The 20799-nt window shown below is 43.2% G+C and overlaps 1 protein-coding gene across 1 annotated transcript in view; it reads right to left on the bottom strand.

The window, feature by feature from the left end:
• Window positions 1-20799, bottom strand: part of OTOGL (otogelin like) — a 939358-nt gene that overhangs the window by 230889 nt on the left and 687670 nt on the right. Inside the window, exons 40-42 of the mRNA XM_085653920.1 lie at window positions 5336-5359; window positions 5122-5214; window positions 1608-1797 (exon numbers count right to left, since the gene is read on the bottom strand). Coding sequence (XP_085510046.1) covers window positions 1608-1797; window positions 5122-5214; window positions 5336-5359 — 307 coding nt within the window. The remainder of the gene's footprint in view (window positions 1-1607; window positions 1798-5121; window positions 5215-5335; window positions 5360-20799) is intronic.

Raw genomic sequence — 20799 nt, 5'->3', positions numbered from 1 at the left:
TCAGGTTTGTTTTTGAAAAACTAAAATAACAATGGCATGGAAGTGCAGAAGCCTTCTCCATGTGCATCAGGTTCATTATTTAATTTCTCTGCATGGGACCTCATTGTCCACATGAGGCAGGCAGGACAATGTAGTGACCTACACTGTGGCTTATTGAGCCAGTTTTTGACAGGCCACCACATCAAGGGTCTCCAGTGATAGAGCAGGCTGGGGATCAACCAAAGGAAAGCTAGTGGTTCTCCCAACTCTAAGGTCCTCAATTCAAGTGGACTTGCCCTCACATCGATTTACTGTTACTGAAGGTTCTCATCATTTTGAAGGAAGAAAATTAACAGGGATAATGAGTTTTTTAGGAATGGCTGAAATCGGACTCACTGAGACACTTTCCGCATTTTGTATTCCACCTCGAAGGTTCGCCTGCTGGTCTTCCAACTGAACTCATAATTCCGACCTGCCCAGTAAACGTTGGCACCTGGCCCACAGAACTAAACCAGCAACTCGTAATTAAGGTATAAATGGGGGGGTCATAAGTTTGGCAGGCTGGAGCACCGCTTATTTAAGGCACTGCTCTCACTCCACCTAACTCTAAATGACCGCCTTAGTCTTAGACTCTACACAAGTGCTACAAAGAGTACACCACATTCCATGGGCACTATTATTTAGACTGGCCATTCCATTTTCCTTACCGTTTCATTGACCATCACGTCTGTTTGCCATTACCTCTATCACCTAAATTGGTAGTACTGGTTTTGCAATACTAAGCATGCACAGTCAAAGGAATGGCATGCCCAGATAATGATCATGGTGGATGTAGTGATAAAGGCAATTTAGTCGGGCTGTATTGAGGTTTTGGTTGTGACATACGTAAAATGAAGAAAGAAATACTTTATTGTTTGATTTTAAAAAATCATTACAATGGTGAACATGCTTCCATAATAAAAAACGTATATCAAGAATGGTTATTAAGATATTTACATTTGTACCATCACAACGAGTAAAAAGATAAGATTCATCAGAAAATAATTTAAGATCCTAGAAACCTGTTTATTGTGATAATAAAAAGTATTAACTCATCTAAACAGTATGACCCTTTATTTTATTTTTTTTAAAGTAAGTAAAAAACAGTTAAGAACCATAGTTATCCATTCTAATTTTATCATCTGCTAGGGCCACAGGCAGACATTAGTTATTAAAAGGCAATAATTAATAATGCTGTAATGTAATTCCATATTTGTGGTAAAGTCCCTGGTGATGCAATTCCATTTATATAATACAATCCCTGCATATACTAATTTGAAAGTTCCAGGGATACACAAGAAAGCAAGATAGTCCATACGCCAGAGGCCGTGATCTGCTGCTCTTGAGTGGTGCGGACGAGTGTGCAAATCAAGTGGAAAAATGTGGGGCTTAATCTGGCCTGTAATAATTAACCGTTGTTGACTTGCTTGCTCTTACTGTGTATAAATGTTCTTGCTGTTCCTGTGACAAACCAGGTGAACCGGATATTAAGCTGTGGATTGTCCGGGTTAATTGATGCAAGGATAGCGTAAAATGACTTCAACTAACAATAAACTGGCATAAAAAACAAATAGAGAATTTAACCTTACCACAAAGACCCTCTGTCTTTGTTGATGTGTTGGAATGCAGCCCATATTGTATATCGATAATTCCTGTGACATGAGCCCATTTAATACTGACACCAGCAGGTGTATTGATGACGTACATCGCACCAGTATCTTGAATGCATAGTCCATTCTTGGAAAAAGGCAGTGGTTGACTTAATGAATTCACTTCTACCTAAAATGACACAAAATAATTTTGGGACAGGGCAGGAACTTTAAACAACCGAGGACAGAATATGAATCTTTCAAATACACGAACAAGAGCCACTTCTTAAATTTATTCTAGTCACAGTGAACTATGAAGAGAAGAAATTTGCAATAGAGAGATGTTCATTTGACAAAATAACAAGAATATATACTTTCCATAAACATCTTCAAAACATTCACAAAAGAAAATAACTTAAAAAGGAAAGTACAATTTTGGGAAAGCATCTTAAATTATTGTATGGAATTAAGATAAATTAAATATTAGTCTCGTTAATTTGAATTATGGAGACCTAAAACCATGGACAGAGCTTCTGATTCATAAAAACCGTGAAAGTGAATCCGGAGATTTTCTCTCCCGCTTGAATGTACATTTGCAGGCAGTTACACACATTGGCAGTTACATACTTCAAAAGTTGTAGCATTGCAGATTTCGAAGTGTACTACTTGGTAAGTCATGTGACGTTTTAGGCAAGGGTATTCCCACAATGCTGAATTGTAAGCAGAATGCAAGTTCTCACTGGGGAACACCAGCGCCTATTTATATTTAATTGCACACTTCATTTGTTTTTTTCTCCACAGGGAAAAGTGTTTTTTTCCTCTATACCTCCTGCAAGTATGGATCTGTTCCTCTTCCCGTTATGGAAAGGTTCTTACTTCAGCCCTTTGCAGGAGCATATCTCCGACCCTTTCAAGGGTGGAAATGGGTGGGAATGTAGTTTGTGAATTCTCATGTTTCTAGATATTTGAAACTCCCAAGGTTATGGGTTTTTCCCAGCCCTTCATGCATGTTACGTCTTCGTAATTGTACGCATTTGTGGCATTCAATTGCACAGGAGAAAATGGATTTATACTTTCTAAGTATCCTTTTACCAATGTCTAGCAGGTATTAATCCAGACCTTCTTTGTCCATCAGCATATGTTTACAGACGAAAATACCTTTGTGAGTCAATCGGACGCTGGTTTTTTGTTGGTGAACAGGAAGTTCACCAACGACTGAAGAAAGCAAAGTGATTGGTATTATAAGTTACATGCACCTTGAATCAGTATTCGTTGAAATGTTTCCAAAAGGTAAAAGCTTAAGACAAAGCAGGAAAGTCGTTGATTTGACCACTTCATTCAGAAGACCAATGGAAAGATCATAATAAAAAAATACAAGAGCATAAAATTATTTTGCTTCTGTTTAATTGTTGCAGGTCGACTAAAGAAAATGCTTGGACCTTTTCGAAGCTACTGAGTTTTTAGTTTTTACACCTGTTCTAATTTAGACAGACTGATAGGATAATTGCAAAATCGTACAGTGTGTGCAGTAACTATGCCGTACAATGTGCACAAAATGTTTTGTGATGCAGTTGTAGACTTCAACCAGTAACTAAGCAATGCGCAAAATACAAAATCAAAATAGCGACACATGCACAATGTAATGTTCTGCATCGACGATTACATAGTTAGAAAGTGCGCATTGTGGGGATATGGTCAGATTTGGTTTTCACTTTACATGTAAATTTATTGACCAATAGTGTGCCCAGCCCACATTTTATAAACAAGGTACATGTCTGAGGTGGTAAATATGCATCCAAGTGAAGGTACAGGTTTGATAGACAGACAACCATCCACCAAGCCTCCTGGTTTAGCATTACTGTGATGTGAATCAGTAAAGCTTTACCAGGATACCGCTTCAATTACAACTTTAGTATTGTTATTTATCAATGATGAGTTACTTGAAAACATGCTCAAACCTAGGCTGTTAAGGTGTGATTTAATGTGTGAAAACCATTGGAATTGGATGAGATTACACTTCCCTGAATTCAGTAGTTCTTACCTAGCAAGCCCATAAGTGGTAATTTTGGGGTTGACCACAATCTTACCCCAAAAAAGGAGAGGTCTTAGAGTAGCTAAATCAAAAAAACGATTTCTGTACTGGGGGTAAATGTTTGACATTGTTCAACATTCCGTCCATCAATTGTTCTTTTTGCATTAGTCTCCATAGTCAATCATTTGTTCATAATTATTTTCCTTTTTGGCTTTTCTAAACCTCTCATCTAGCTCTTTTGTTGTTCTCACATCCCAAGTGCTGGTTTCTGAAAGTGTCACATGGTTTTATTAAAGGCTCCTATTCTCCCTGTATAGAGTTCTCCATAGTGGAGAATGGAACCTCCTGTGCAAATGCACTTTGTTCTCTGGGGACAAAATATTTTTCCTTGAGGAGAATGTTCTCCTACAACTTCAGCAAGTCTTAGGGGATCCGGTCCTCTTTCCATGATGGAAGGAGAGGTAATCAAGTCCAATGCCGGAGCAAATCTGTCGGCATTTCCAAGGTGAGAAGAGGTTGCAAAATATTTTTGGAATGCCCACAATCATACATCTGTGTGGGTGTTCCCACATTTCCCAGGAAAACTGCTTCTTGGAACAGCCCACCTCCCACCCCTTGAATGGGAGGCACTAAGGTAGTCTTCCCTGCACTCATGGCAGAGAAATCTGCTGCAATAAATACATATATGCCAACCCAGGTATAAAAAGGTGCATTTGGTTGTTAACGTCTATTTACATGAGTCTACCTTTGTGAATAGGGTCCTGTATGTTTTAACTGGGGCACATTTATTGGTGTTTTGCCAACAATGATTCTCTATTGCACTTTTTTCTCATTTCCAAAATCTGGCATTATCTTATTCCCTACAATTATTTCATTTTTATTTTTATAATTTAAATGTTTTTTTACTAAATTGATTGGGAGGGGGTTGTCATGATTATTTTTTAGTTGCAATGTTTTATACTTCTGCTGATATATCAGATGCCCTTTTTCTGAGGAAGACCTGTTGTTTTTGCCAAGCTACAAAAGTTAAGAGCCTGAGTTCAGCACATGAACCTGATTTTATTTTAGACTCTAAATTGTTGGACACTGTGGGAGATCAGTAACAGCTCATTTCAAGACGGAGGCATCTTCCTCCCAAGTTATGAGACAATTAAACATGAAAACATTTTTAGCTCTCAATATGAAAAGGATCTTTGAATTCTTTAATTGCTAATGTTGCAAAGTATCAAACCATTAAACACTCTATCCTGTGGGATCAAAATTAAGTGTTCGGTATCTGGTGTGAGATGAGAAAAGGAAGTTTGAAGGCATTCTAATCAGCAATGCATCGCTCCTGATGTAAAACATTTAACATTTATAAGCACTGAGGGTTTCAGAAAAAGCAGTACAGTTAAAAGTGGTGTGTGCTTTCCCCAAGACACTAGAAAGAATGACAGTGCTATTAAAATACAGAAAAACGAAACGGCAAATAGCTACACTCACCTTTCTCGACAAACGATTCACAAGAACTTTAAAGCTGGGGGTGGTTACATTTAACTTCTTAAAACAAAGCCCCGATGTGCCTCCAGCGGGTACCTCATGGGATAAAATTGTAAACTTTAGTTCAAGGCCTTCAAGCCAGAAATACCTTTTGAAACAAACATCTAAGTGTCTAATATGCAAATACAATTGCATTCTGAGAGAACTTGATACTCACTAGTTTCCTGATTGAATTTGCACTCTGAAAGGAAGCAGAAACACAGAGATGAAGTACTGATTTTTAAAAAAAATATTTAGCTGAATTTTATGAAGACAAAACATTTAACTCATCAATTATGATTACAAATAACAATAATGGGGGTAAACATAAAAAATATAAACCAACAAAAGAAAATAACATTCAGAAAAAGACCTTTTAAACCTATTGATAAATGCAGGATATCTAGAAAATAATTTGTAAGGTTTCCGAAAAATGCACAGTAAGACAAACGTTTTAGAAAATATTCATTACTGCTCTTCCTTTTAGATATAATAAAGTGCAGATGGAAAGTTTATAAAGCGCATTAAAAGATCAATAATATTCATTATGAAAATGCATTAGTGATATAATAAAGTGCTTAATGAAAAAACAAAATAGTATCAAAAAGGGCTCCCATCACTATATGAATGCCGAATATAAAGATACTTCAACAAAAAAGTGCAGCAAACCAGCAATGATGTATTCAATCAACCTGTTTTCAATCAACCTGGATTAAATCATCTAAAACCGTGTCATATTAAGAAGAACTGTGGCCCCGACCTCAAGGACATATAAAATTAATTAATATACAAGACCTACAGTTCTTTATAAATATAATAAAGTATATGTGTATGTGGAAAGTGAACTAGTGCCCAAAAGTCACTTCAACTATAAAGTACAGAAACCAATATTAATATTTCCATCTCACTAGATTAGATCGATCCTTCGGCCTATAGCCCATTAAAAAAAATAACTATAGCCCTTTTCTTAAAGGAATATTTCAACTTAAGGGGATCTCAAATTATGCTGCCCCCCCAGTCCCTGGTTTGCAATCAAGTCGAAATACTGCCAGGAGGCATTACATTGCTTTAAGCCCCAGACCCTCTTTGCATAGGCTTCCTCAAATTGATGTATTCTGATCATTTTATTCAGCCATTCTTGATAGAAAGGAACCTTACAGGTTTGACATATTTGCAACAAAAAAAAGCATTAATAAAAACAATTGACAAGAACCTCTGCCCTGCTTTTACCAAATTTACAGATTGCCCATTTTAAAAAAAAAACAGATTACCAAGGCAGGATCTAAATCAATCGTTACCCCCATGGCAGAACTCAAAACCATAGACAACCAACTCCAAAAGAGAATTAACATAGGGCAAGAATAAAAAATGTGCAACCAGCACCCTTCGCCCTGCTTCTTACAATGAAAATAACAATTGTCCAGTGTCGGATACATTCTATTCAAGGCTGCGGGAGTATAATATGCCTCCAAGGATAGGAACGACGTCCTCTTAAAATTCGCTGCTCTCAATGACTTATGTCCTAAAACTGATATGGTCTGCCACTTCCCTCAGAAAAATGTCAGTCAGTCAATCAATCAAGGAATTATGAAGCGCGCTACTCACCCGTGAGGGTCTCAAGGTGCTGGGGGGGGTGCAGTTCCGAATCCGCCGAAGAACCAGGTCTTGAGGCTCTTCCTGAAGGTGTGCAGAGTGGGGGCACGTCTGATGGTGATAGGGAACTTGTTCCAGGTCTTTGTCGCGATGTAGGAGAAGGCTCTTCAACCTGTTCTATCTCACCGGAAGTGCAGGGTTTCAGGGAGGTCAGCGGATTGGAGGTTTCTCTTTAGTACATGGAAGGAGATTCTTTCGTTGAGATATTGGGGTCCGGTATTGTGGAGGCATTTGTAGGCGTGGGTGAGTATCTTGAAAGTTATTCTCTTCTCGACGGGGAGCCAGTGGAGGTCTCACAGGTGTTGGGTGATGTGTTCATGTCAAGGGATCCCGAGGACAATTCTGACTGAGGTGTTCTGTATGGTCTGGCGATTGTGGAGCAGGGGTTTGTTGATTTCGACATAGAGGGCGTTTCCAAAGTCCAGGCTGCTGGTTCTGAGTGCATGGGTGACATTCTTTTTGGATTCGGGAGGTTCCATTTGAAGGTCTTGCAAAGGATGCGGAGGGTGTTGAAGTAGGTGGAGGTGGCGGAGTTGATCTGTCGGGTCATGGTGAGGGAGGAGTTGAGTATGATGCTGAGGTTCCGGGCATGGTCCATGGCGGTGGGGGGTCTGCCGAGGGCGGCGGGCTACCAGGTGTGTTGTCCCATGCAGAGGAGGAGGGTCCAAGGACGAGGACTTCTGTCTTCGCCGAGTTGAGCTTCAGGCAGCTGCTGCTCATCCAGGATGCAACGTCCTTCATTCATTCCTGGAAGCTGAGTCTGGTGGTGTGGGGGTCCTTGGTGAGGGAGCGGATGATCTGGGTGTCATCAGCATAGGATACTATTCTGAGTCCATGCTGTTTCACGATGGCGGCGAGATGTAGATGTTGAAGAGGGTGTGGCTGAGCGACGATTCCTGGGGCACTCTGCAGGTGATCTCTGTGGGTTCGGAGAGGAAGTGCGTGAGTCTGATTCTTTGGGTTCTACCGATGAAGATGAGGAAGGAGCGGAGCCAGTCGAGGGCAGCTCCCTGTATGCTGGTGTCATGGAGTCTGGTGGTGAGAGTGCGGTGGGAGACGGTGTCGAAGGCTGCAGAGAGGTCAAACAGGATCAGGACCGCGGTGTGGCCTTGGTCGAAGAGGGTACGAATGTCATCTGTGGCGGCGTGTAGGGCAGTCTTGGTGCTGTGGTTGCTGTGGAATCCAGATTGGGAGGGGTGGAGGATGGGGTTATCTTCGATGAAGTTCGTTAGATGGACGTTGACGATCTTCTCTGTGACTCTGGCCGTGAAAGGGAGAAGAGAGACGGGTCGGTAGTTCTTGAGGTTCAGCGGAGCTGATGAGGGCTTCTTGAGGAGAGGCTTGACTTCTGAGCATTTCCAGTCATTGGGGAATATGCCTGCTTCAAAGGTGGCATTGATGGTGCATCATAGCACAGGTGCTATGGCAGCGGCGGCTCTGTGGAAGATGTGCAGAGGGCAGGGGTCGGTGGGGGCTCCTGAGTGAATGACTTTCATGGTCGATGCGGTGTCTTCGGTGGTGACTGGGGTCCTGGAGGAGATGGTAGGCTGACTGCCGTTGCTGAGGGGAGCAATAGGTTCGGTGTCCGGAGTGTGTTAATTAAAGTTGTCATAGAGGGATATTAATTTCAGGTGGAAGTAGGAGCCAAGTTTGTTGCAGAGGTCCTGGGAGGGTGTGACATCCATGGCTTTGCTGGGGGGCTTGGTGAATTCCTGAAAGATGCTGAAGAGTTCCTTGGAGTTGCTGGCGTTGCTGTGGATTTTGTTTTGGATGAAGGTCCTTTTGGTGGATCTGATGAGTTGCTGGTATTCCGTTATGGCATTCTTGTAGGTGGTACGGTCTTCCGAGGTTTTGCTGTTTCTGCATAGCTTCTCCAGACGTCTGCAGGTGCGTCTGGATTCTTGGAGGACGGCGGTTATCCAGGTGGCCTTCCTGGGGCACTGTCTGTCGGGGTTGCGGAGGGGGGCGAGTATGTCTGCGCAGTTGGTGATCCATCTGTGAAGTTCTTTGGCTGCGAGTTGGCATCGGTTGGGGTGGGGGGATCGTGGAAAAGGGTGGAGTTGAGGTGCTCCTCGGTGACCTTGCTCCAGTTCTTTTGCGGCAGGCATAGTGTAGGTTTAGGGGCAGTGGCTTTGTCAAAAGAGAAGTGTACGCAGTGGTGGTCCGTCCAGTGGGGTTGTGTGGTGAGGCTGAAGTGAATGTTGTTGCCTCCTACAAAGATGGGGTTGAGGGTGTGCACAGCCTTGTGGGTGGGGATGGTGACGAGCGGTTTCAGTCCGAGGTTGGCAATGTTCTCCAGGAGGGTGGCAGAGTTGGGAGGTCACTGGGGTTGTCGAGGTGGAAGTTGAGGCCTCCGATGAGTAGTAGTCCATGGAGGCGATGGCGTGGGGCGCGATGATGGACGTTGGCAATGGTAGTGGTGAATGCGGTTTGTGGTCTGTAGGTGAGGGTGCTATGTAAGGTCGTAATGGGGCTAGTCTGGATCTGGAAATGGAGGTGTTCGGTAGTGGATGGGTAGTCGCTCATGCTGGAGGTGGTGAGTCGGAGGGATCTCTTGTGTGCGATGGTGAGACACCCTCCTTGGCGGTTGGGGTGGTCCTTCCTCTGGAACTTGTAACCCTCTGGGATCGCGGTGGCAATGTCGGGCGGAGGTGGGGTTATTCAAGGTTTCCGTGAAGAAGGCAACGTCTGGCAAGAGGGTGTCAAGGAGGTCCCAGTTTTCTACAGCATGTCTGCGCAGGGAGCGCACATTGAGGAGGATGCACCTCAGGGCTTCAGGGGTGCTGGTGTCTGGCATGAGGGCGTAGGGTGCGGAGGATGGTGAAGGTTTGTCGGCAGTGTCAGCAGGAGAACTGGCCGTGGGTGGTGTTCAGCGTGGACAGCTGGCAGTTGCTGTTCCTTCCGGGGTTGAGTGTGTGGCGGTCAACAGAGTCGTAGCAGTGGGTGGTCGAAGAGCCAGGGTCCCTGGCACTGGTCACGGTCAGGTCGTGGACGGGCGCAGACAGGCCTGCCTTTGGCATGCCTTCGGCACGCCAGCGGCGCGGCCGCTCAGCAGCTGCCATTGAATAGGGAAGGGGAAGGGAAGTGCAGCTGGGAGGTGGGAACCGGAAGGGAGAAGGGGCCGCTGGGGCATTCGTGGCAGGAAAGGGCAGCAAAATTGGCATGGAGGATGCAAACAATGGCACAGGTACAAGCAAAAAATGTAAACAGGCAAAATAAACAGAAATACAGAAAATAACATTTACAAAGGCACAATAACAAAAAGTCAGATGAAAGACAGAAAACAGGCACAAATACAAAGACAGATAACAGCGGACCATCAGAAGAGCAAGGCTCTCCCACTGACCACCAGGGATGAGGCACAGGCAGGAGCATGCGGGTGGAGGAGGGCCTCGAACACCTACCTTCTCAGAGAGGTGTAGGGGGCAGCCGCACAACAGCGGATCTGCTGGGGCAGAGAGCAGAGTCCCTGACCAGGAGGTCAGAGGTCTTGCACTAACAGTGTGCTGTTATATGGATGCTTTATAAAATATTCTTAATAATATCAGATTGCCGCTCTAAATTCCGTATTACCAATGACAATACCCTCTCCCAACCATCATAGATCTAAAATAGTTTGAAATAGAGATTGGTTACCCAGACTGGGATCAATGAGTTGAGCCCTTGATAAAGGAAAAATCTGATGATAGCCCAGAAAAAGTTGTGGCGCATCTTCACGAGCCAAAATCTCAAGCCATGTCATCCATCTACCTTGCAAAAGAAAATGCCTCAACTCTCTGAACCCAGAATGGCCCCAAAGACTCACTTCAGCCAGGTAAATGGTTAAACTCAAATGCCCTAATTCCTGAAGTGTGAGAGACATCCAGCCTGAGGAAACTTTATGAAAATGATATATAATCTCAAACCTAATCCTCAAACCTAATAAAACCTTATATCTACTACGTTTTGAAAATTTCAGAACCTTAATAAAACAATGGCAGTTGAGTGCCAACATCCTGCATCATTTTATCAAGAAGAAAGGAATCAATAATGCTTTTGCCATCCAGAACCCTTGCACACAAATATAAAAGGGCTGCCTGATAATAGCTCTGAAAATGGGGAAAGGCCAACCCACCTCATAAGGTATCCAACTGTTAAGCAGAATATTTCACCTTGGGCACTTTGTTGTTCCAGATGAACTGCCTAAAAATCACATCGAAGTCAGCAAAATAGCTGCTGTTCACTTTAATATGTAACAACAGAGGAACTGACATCTTTATACGAGCAACTCTGCAGACCAAGGTCAAAGGAAGCACATTCCATCTATTAAGCAGCACCTTGGTTTTATAACACATTGGGAGATAGTTTGATTGAAAATGTTTTGCAAATTCTTGGGTGACATAGACCCCTAGGTAACAAGCAGCAATGTGTCTTGGGCTTGTGGTTGTAAAAGGTCCGGTAGAGCATCAGTAGAAAATTAGTAAGCAGAGCTTCTATTTTTATTGAATTGATCTTATATACCCCAATAACCTTAAAACTATCAAATTCCTCCAAAACCTGCAAAATATTGCACTTTTCTAGTTCCAAATAAAGGATAACATCGTCCACAAACATTTTTAACTTTGTCATCTCTGAAAGAGGAGCCTCAATTGCCTGGAAGGCCCTAATCCTGATTGCCAGAGGTTCTATAAAAAAAAGTAAATACCATCGGCGAAAGGGGACACCCCTGTCGGGTCCCCCTATTTATCGCCACAGGGCTTGCTAGATGGGAGTTAACAAAAATGTGGGCATTTTCCCCATGATAGACATTAGATAACATTCTAATAAAGCGCTGGTGTAATCCAAATCTTTCCAGACCAAAGAATAACGCATCCCAGTTAATCAGATCAAAGGCTTTTTCCGCATCAACCATTATAACTACAGCCTTTGTCTGATTAACTGAGAAGAAATCAATTGCCTGAAGCAAAAAAGCTGTATTTGCAGCCATCATCCGACCTGCTATAAATCCTATCTAATCCCTGTGAATTAAAACCTCAGCAAGTGGAGTGATGTGAATTGCCTATAGTTTCATGAACAGTTTATAATCAGCGTTGAGCAAACTAAATGGCCTGTAGTCATTTACATCCTCAGGACCCTTGCCCTTTTTTTAAAAAGCTGACTATTGTTGATTCCTGAAAATAGGATGAGAGTTCACCTTCATCTTTAATATGATTGAATAATTCAATCAAGAAAGGCAATAATTCAACAGCGAATGTTTTATAAAATTTGGCTAAAAAGCCATCATTACCATAGGCCTTGCCATTAGGTCTCTTTGAGTGCAAAAGTGGTTATAAATTGGTCCACCTGATTCTCTCCAAGAGATAGTATTCTAATAGCCTGAAAATACTGAGCTAAACTTAAGTGGGAAGTGGAATAACTGGTTTCACATACATGCTTATAAAGCTCTACAAAGAGCTCAGAGACTCGATTCTTATCCACTACTGTGTCCCAGGAAATTGGCTTTTTCAATTTCTTAACAAACGCAGCCTCTTGTTTTTCCTAAGCTAACCAGGGCAAAAACCTCCCAATTTGCTGACTTTCCTCATATAATTGCTAATGAAAGGCCCTAGAGCTAGTAATTTCTTGCTCACAAAAAAATCCCTTAAAGTCTGCTTGGTGTGTGGATAGGTCCATGAATATCTACTTATTCGTGATGCTTGATCTACAGATATTTGCAGTTGAGCAATTTTTTGTCGCGCTCCCTATGTTGATTTGTCTGATAAGATATAATTTGCCCTCTAGCTGAGGCCTTAATAGCTTCCCATATAGAAAAACAGGATGGCGTACCTTTTATTTTGCTGAAACAATTCCAGGATAAATTTTCTCATACCAATAAGCTATTGTTGATCCGATAGTAAAGAGCGGTCCAACTGCCACCTGGGCCTATCGTTCCAAGTTGCCCCTACTTCTATATTAACTGAAATAAGCGAATGGTCAGAAAAATAATTAGGCCAAATATTGGAGCCTGCCCTAGTAATCGAATGATAACGTAACATCAATACAAGAGGTGGTCTGATACCGACCTGAAAAACAAGTGAGTAGTTTAAAACCAGGGTGGTCAGACCTTCATGGATCTACCAAACGGAAATCCTTCTTAAGGGTATCAATTACCTTTTTAGTTTTAGATTTTAATTGTTTTTTTGTTTTATTGGAAGGATCCTTGGCAAGCTCCTGGATGTAATTATCATCCCCCCCAATATAATCGGCCCGACTGCCCCCAACGCATTCTTATATATCTGCTGCTATGGTTCGGGCTCATCCATCACTGGGCATAATAGTTTACTACTGACTTTAGGGGGAACACATGAAGGCTAACTTTAACCCACAATGAACAACCCTCTGGATATCGCTAAGATCGCAGTCAAAACCTCTGCCTGGATAAATTGCAACTCCTCTTACTGCAAGGCCAGCTGAGGTAAACAAAGCATGTGGAGATAGCCTTGGTATGTGAGCCTTTGGCACATTAACATTGAGAGTAGTCTCTTGTACAAATAATATTTCAGGAGAAAAAGAATCCAGCCACCTCATCAATGCTCCACACTTGTGCCTGAGATGAATTACAGTTTTGACAGGTATTTCCTTCCTCTATCTTGAGATATTTCGAAGTTTGAGGTTAAATGGAGACGTGATTCAATTTACTTTTAAATGATATTTCACTTCAATGAGAAAATCATTTTAACGATGCTTTGACTTTGCTTCAACGTGATGTAGATTCTTTTATCCAACATGTTTAAGAAAAATTCTTTTTTATAAAAATATTTTCCTTTGGGAAAATATAGCCAATCAAATGGTGTGAATCTGTCAGAATGCTTCCATATAAGTGCGTTCCCGTTCAAATGTGTATATATGTGGCTAATTAAACCCATAAGTCCCAAAGTCCAAGAGTAAACACTCAAGCCACATTCAGGGTCTTCTTCAGAAAGCCATTTGTGCATGTATACCTCAAATCTGTGCAAACAGCTTTTTTACAAGTGAAAAATTACTTTTGTAATTCACAGAATGCAGGTCTGCACTCTTACATGATTTACTCACATGGAGGTTTCTTTGTAAGTAAATCTAATGTGTGTGGAAAGTGGGATGTCCAAGGGGGACTTTCTAGGGTTATAAGTGGATTAGAACACCCTAGAATGAAGGAGGGTAAAGGATGGGGGTTATCAAAACTGAAGAATATTTCTCTGTTTAGAGTATTTGCACTCAATTTCTATTTCTTCTGACTTTCAGAAATATACCCATTAATATTTCCACTCAAGAGGAATCAATTCATAAAACATTCCTGTCTCCTAAAAAAGTTTTGCAAACACCCACATGTAAAAAATGTGCCCCCATGCAAGGTCAGAATCCTGCATTTGCGGATCTCAACTGTTTAGCAGTCTTTTTCCCATTCGTAACCAAATATTCTGGAATTGTGCCAACCAATGTTCTTTTTGCTCCAAGCTCTCTACCTTTTGCAGGACTACATAAAGTGCACAAGTGTTGTTATCTTGAATGGAGATGTCATTCAGTAACATATTACATAATCAAATCATTGTCAATGATTCCCTACTTCTTATTACAGCACATACTGCTGATATATATGAATAAAAAGATCAATCCTTATTCATTTTTAGGTCAAGCATACATCAGTGCCCATGCGCTGCTCTGCGAGGCATACTGTAATATCTCTGTGGGTTTGAAAACACCCACCGATTTTTTAACGGTTGCTTGGTCTGCCTTTAGAAATTCAATTGCTTTCATTGGTGAATAGTGTACATTTGCCGAACCTTGTGGCTGTTTTGTTTCCGGCTGGCGACTAACCCCTGCTACATGGATCCTTTCACTATTGGCCATATGTTTAATTTCAGCGCCCTCCTTTTTTAACTTTATTTAGCCTTTGTTGCAACTCTAATGCACTTTGTCAAATCTCGCCAGAGCATTCATGTTTGAGCCACATATTGGAGTCCGGTTTGGTTACAGATAGATAATATTATGCGGACTCTGCACATGCCCCCCTTTTTGTTCTGTTGCACTGTGGGCTTTTCTGTAACCCTGCGCTCCATGATGCTGTGTGTTTCCGTGCAACCCACATTCGTAGTGCCCTCTCTCATCCTCCTTGGTTCTCTGTCCCCTTTCGCCTCTATGCTTTCCCTACTCCAGAAGAGAGAAGAAATGTGTGTACAGAAAGGCGCAGTGCAGAATGAGTCCAGTCTTATTGAATAGTGGCTTGAGATGGCAGCCTTTCTCAGTGGTCAAAATAAGAACCAGTCAGGGTGGTGTCAAAAAAGGAGGGGCAAGACTATGATAAATGAATTAAGCAGTCTGAATTGGGTGTTTCACCGCAACGGACAGCGATGGGGACTTGCAGATATGACCAATCTAGTCTGTTTAATAACAGCTTGGAGAAAAGACTGCTTACCAGACTCAATCCTACTTACTTGGGACATTAAGCCCTCTCTGATACTTCAATACCCATGACCTTCTCACAAAAATTTATATTTTTTATATTTCAATTAACCCACACACTTACGGAGATGATGAAAAAACAACATCAGCAAAAAAACATGTATTTCACTCAGAGTCGCATACACTTCGATGGGGTATCACAGCCAATAAGAAATGTAAATAGTTTTTATTAGCCAATCACCAACCAAGGAAAATCTCTCTCTCAGCCAATAAAAAGCTAACAGAGCCAATCCCACAATACATAGCTCTTCTAACGAATGCAAGATCGCAACACTCCTCCAACTAGAGGCAATGGTTCTTTTGGTTTGATTGGCTGTGCACGTTCCAGCCTCCAGTCCTTTCAACTTTATTTATTGGGCAAACGCTGCCTGTTAACATTGTAATAAAGGATAGCGGATAACTGTTTTGAAATACCGTACAGTCAAGGGAAATTGTTGACAGGTCGACACTGTCCCACCAGAAGCATGGTGCTCTTTGGTTTGTCACGTTGTATACGGAGCAGAGGCCCGGACCGGTACTGGCGGATGCAGGAAGCACTGAAGTAGGCGCGCAACGCCCAAAGGGCTCAAAGGGCTTCAACCCCCCCCCCCCCCCCCGTCGTGTGTGTCAGCCCGGGCTGAGTCATCTTCCCATGCACACACACAGACAGTTTTTGAGCTGCTGTAGACTGGCTGGTTTGGCGTCCTTCTTATTGTAGTCGCACCAGAGTACTTCACATGTCTTTAAAAGACCATTTACTTGTTAACGAGGCTTTGTTTTTTTTTCAACCCCTTCTTAGAGCCCCTGCATCTCCGCTCTGCCTATTGCTGGAAGAATTAGCCCCCCCCCCCTGAAGTCTTTATTAGCCCCCCCCTGAAATTTAGCTCTATTTGCGCCTCTGCGCTGAAGCATGTTCGATTGAGCCAGAAACACATGGAACAGTGTTATAATATTTCTAAAGCGCAAACTGTTACCCGAAGGTGTCCTGGCGCTATCTACAAAGAACCTCCCGAAGAGCTCACCAAAAAAGCCACATATTACACATTAAACATGCATGTTTTTAAGGCTTTTCTAAAAGCCATGAGATCCATGCTATTACGAAGCTGAAACAGGAGGGTATTCCAAGCTTTGGCTGCCCCCACGCGAAAACTCCTGCCTCCCCAGCCAGTTTTTTTTAAGGCTGGAACTGCTACCAATTTAGCTCCTACGGATCGCAATGGTCTATTTGGAACATACCACTGAAACTGCTGCTTCAGATGTTCTGGGCCGGTCTCGTGAAGAGCTTTAAAAACGGTGCAGAGTGACTTAAATTGCACCCGTCTCTTAATAGGCAACCAGTGGAGTCTTCCAATGTCGCCAGAAACAGAGGCGAACTTAGGTGTCCCTGTAAGCAGTCTGGCTGCCGAGTTCTGTAGAAGTTGTAGTCTGTGCAACAGACGCTCCTGGATATTAAGGTAAAGACTGTTGCAATAGTCCAGCCTTGTCATAGTCAATGCAGTCACAACTGTGCGTTGATTTTCCTTTGGAAGATACTGTAGCATTTTCTTACAGGTTCTCAGGGCAAATGTGGTAGCTGAAACAACTGAGTTGACTTGATCTTCAAACTGAAGCCTATCATCAATAAAAACTCCCAGGTTCTTTACTTTCTTGGAGGGGGTTGGAAGTAAGCCCAGCGAAACTGGCCACCAACTTGGGGTCCAGAACTTGGGATCATTACCAAACAAAATGACCTCCGTCTTGCTTGAGTTGAGTTTTAAGCAGTTCTGGGACATCCATATACCCACTGCATCCATACAATCATGAAATCGTACTTCTGTCCCCCTCTCTTGCCCTGGTCGCAGAGACACCACAATCTGAGTGTCATCTGCATAGGATGTAAGATCGAATCCAAATGACCTGATCAAAGGGGCAAGAGAGGACACATATACATTAAATAGTGTTGGACTGAGGGAGGAACCTTGTGGGACCCCACAGGGCAGAGAAAACGGTTTAGAACAAAAAGTGCCAAGAGACACTGTCTGCTTTCTGTCTGAAAGGAAGGACTTCAGGAGTTCCCATGCTTTGCCTTGTACTCCACATTCCCACAACCGGTCCATCAACAAATCGTGATGGACCGTGTCGAAGGCCGCCGACAAGTCCAGCATGATCATTGCGGCCTTGCCTCCCTGATCTAGTGCGGTCCTAATTTCCTCTGTAGATTTTACCAGCGCGGACTCAGTGCTATGACCCGCCCTAAACCTGTACTGAGTTGGATCCAATACTTGAGCTTCCAGTAAGTATGTAGAAAGTTGTGCGTTCATACTTTTCTCTGCCAGTTTAGCTGGTAGAGGGATGCGCGAGATAGGTCAAAAGTTATAAGGATCCTTCGGGTTTAGGTTGGGTTTCTTAAGTAGAGGCAGGATCGATGCGGATTTCCAGGCTATCCGGAAATATCCTTTATTAAACATGGCATTTATGATCGTGGTTAACGATATCGTAATCGGTTCTGGAGCTAGCTTTAAGGCTGCCACTGGACATGGATCTTATGGAGAGCCTGACTTAGTGGACATCAATAGCTTATGAGTCTCACTAATAAGTAGAGGTGCAAATTCATCAAAACTAAAGTATGGGTCGAGGTGTGGTCCAAGTGGAATGAGTACAGGGGGGGGCATTTGTGAGCCTCCCACAGTCGCAATAGAGGACCCCGGGGAGGTGTGAAATCCTGCTGCTCTTGTTGCTGCGTGAGGTAAACTACCAAGACATGCAATACAGAGGGGGTGCTGAGTGTTGACCGTAGTTGGGGGGAGGGGGGAGTTTGACTGTTAGACCTCTTTACGCCCGGCGGGGCACTGTGCTCATGATGTATAGTGGTGACACACAAAAATGAGACCTTCAACTTCCTTCACTACAGCAGGATACACTACAGCAGGATACACTTGCATCCGTTAACGCCGCCGTACCCCCGGGTTGACGGCACAGGGCTGTGTGAGCATATTACCTGCAAAAGTATAACCTTAGCGGCCGGCCCGTTGGGTTGTAGGCTTTAAAGCTGTGTACAGTGTAACTCTGCAATAAAGGTCTTTAAAAAAAAATAAAAAAAAAAATAAAGTATGAGCCTGATCGTAATTTGTACCTCTCTTCGACATCTAATTTCCCATCTGTTGTGGGGCCATTAAATGTGGCAAAAATAGCCTCCACCTTACTATAAAAGAATCTAGCTATTTTGTCGCAAAGCTCCTGGCTCGAGGGGATATTGGAAGTGCCCGGGTATGCCAGGCTGATTACTATTTTAAAAAGTTCTTTAGATGAATTTATAGCGGAGTTTATTCGATTGGCAAAGAAAGTTTTCTTAGTTGCTTGGAGAAGTTGTTTATAGGCTACTAGATTTGGTCTATATGCCTCTTTCTCCAGGGCTTTATATCCCTTTCTCCACTTCCTCTCTAATAGCTTGCACTTCTGTTTAAGATCTTTTAATTCCTGTCCATACCACGGAGCAGAGGGTCGTACTCTATTAGAGTGTGAAATTCTTTCAGGCGCTAACTTGTTACCGGCTGCCTCAAGCCATCTAGAGTATTGGGTGGTCGCCTCTTCTATGTCTATTGATAAGTGAGGAAGAGTAGCATTCAATAAATTTTCTAACTCTTTAGCCTCAATTTTGTTCCATGCTCTAAATGTCGCTTCTTTACTAATTTATTCTTCTCGTGTTGACTAGAAAATGCCAACTCGAAGCATACAGCCACATGGTCAGAACAGACCAGGGGAAGTAGGCCAGTAAACGAGAGTTGCGGATTATTAGAAAAACTCCCATCAGAGTGTGCCCTGCAGTGTGGGTAGGGCCAACAACCCGTTGATCAAAATTAACACTTTCCATAAATTTCAATAGAGTCGCTGTATCAGGGTCAGCCGGGGCCTCTAGATAGAAATTAAAATCTCCCAGCAGAGTAAAGGAACTGGCACAGATACCTCTTTCTAGCAGATTTCCTACTGAAGTTAAAAAAGGCATCCTAAGGCCTGGTGGTCTATAAAGGAGAATCCCCTTAAAAGTAGCCTGGTGGGAGTAATATACACAAAATTCAAGTGCCTCACAATCTGAGATGGATGCATTTTCAAAAGTCGCATTAATGGTAGAATGATGAATAACAGCAAGCCCCCCACCTCTCCTGGAAGGCCTATTTAAAGTATGACAAGCATAGCCAGGGGGCGTAGCCTTGACTAAATCCGGACCAGATGCCTCATCAGTCCACGATTCTGTAATGAAGGCGACCATTATGCCCTTTTCCTCAATTAATCTGGCGCATTCTATACTATGCTTTACCAGGGATCTGGCATTCAGCAAAATGCACTTCAGTCCCTGTGGTTGTAGCATGCCTATATAATTCGGACTTAATTGATCTTGTGGCAGAATTGGCTGGTATAAAAATTCTGGAAGCATGACTTTACACCTGGGACATAATGTGGGGCAAATAGGCGATCCCTTAGCCATGTTATGGTTCAGACATCCGGCCAGTCTGCCAGTCCTATTTAAACTTTTTAGATGATCACTTGACCATTGTAGACTTACTGGCTTACCGCTTCCAAAACCAGCATGGGTACTGGTGCTGGGCGCTGGACTGGCGCAGACGGGCGCAGACGGGCTTGACTTTGGCGCGCCAGCGGCACGCCCGCTGCGCGATCGCGTCGGCATTTGTAATTACACTGTCAGGGGCGCAACCACTAGCCCGCTGACCATAGTTCCCCCAAGATGGCGGCCCTGTTTATGCCCGTTCCTCCCCCCGGTTCAATCCCCAACCAGGAAGTGTGCCTCCCTTCTGATTGTAAATACAAATTAAAATTGCCCCTCAGGAGGGTTTCGTGCTCGCGCCGGCCCTTCCAATTATACGGTCAGGGGCGCAACCACTAGCCCGCTGACAGTAGTTCCCCAAAGATGGCGGCCCCGTTTATGCCCGTTATGCCCCCCGGTTCAATCCCCAACCGGGAAGTGTGCCACACTTCTGATTGTAAATAAAAATTAAAATTGCCCCTGATAACAAGAGATTATGTGCTAAAAAAGCTGTGAGTAATAAAATTACATCCGTTTCACGAACGAGTAAAAGCAGTATTTAAAATCAGCCAGACTCACTTCTCTCATCCAAATCCCTGTGCAAAATAGCAAAGTACGTGTGCAAAAGTAGCAATAGCAGCTCTCCTGGCTCAAGCCTCAGGAGGGTGTAGGGTTTCGCGCTCGCGCCGGCCCTTCCAATTATACGGTCAGGGGCGCAACCACTAGCCCGCTGACCGTAGTTCCCCCAAGATGGCGGCCCCGTTTATGCCCGTTACGCACCCCGGTTCAATCCCCAACCGGGACGTGTGCCTCCCTTCTGATTGTAAATACAAATTAAAATTGCCCCTGGTAACAAGAGATTATGTGCTAAAAAAGCTGTGAGTAATAAAATTACATCCATTGCACGAACGAATAAAAGCAGTATTTAAAATCAGCCAGACTCACTTCTCTCATCCAAATCCCTGTGCAAAATAGCAAAGTACGTGTGCAAAAGTAGCAATAGCAGCTCTCCCGGCTCAAGCCTCAGGAGGGTG

This window comes from Triturus cristatus, chromosome 4_1 (genome assembly GCF_964204655.1).
Source record: "Triturus cristatus chromosome 4_1, aTriCri1.1, whole genome shotgun sequence".
Lineage (NCBI taxonomy): Eukaryota > Metazoa > Chordata > Amphibia > Caudata > Salamandridae > Triturus > Triturus cristatus.
This window is presented reverse-complemented; position numbering and strand designations above follow the sequence as displayed.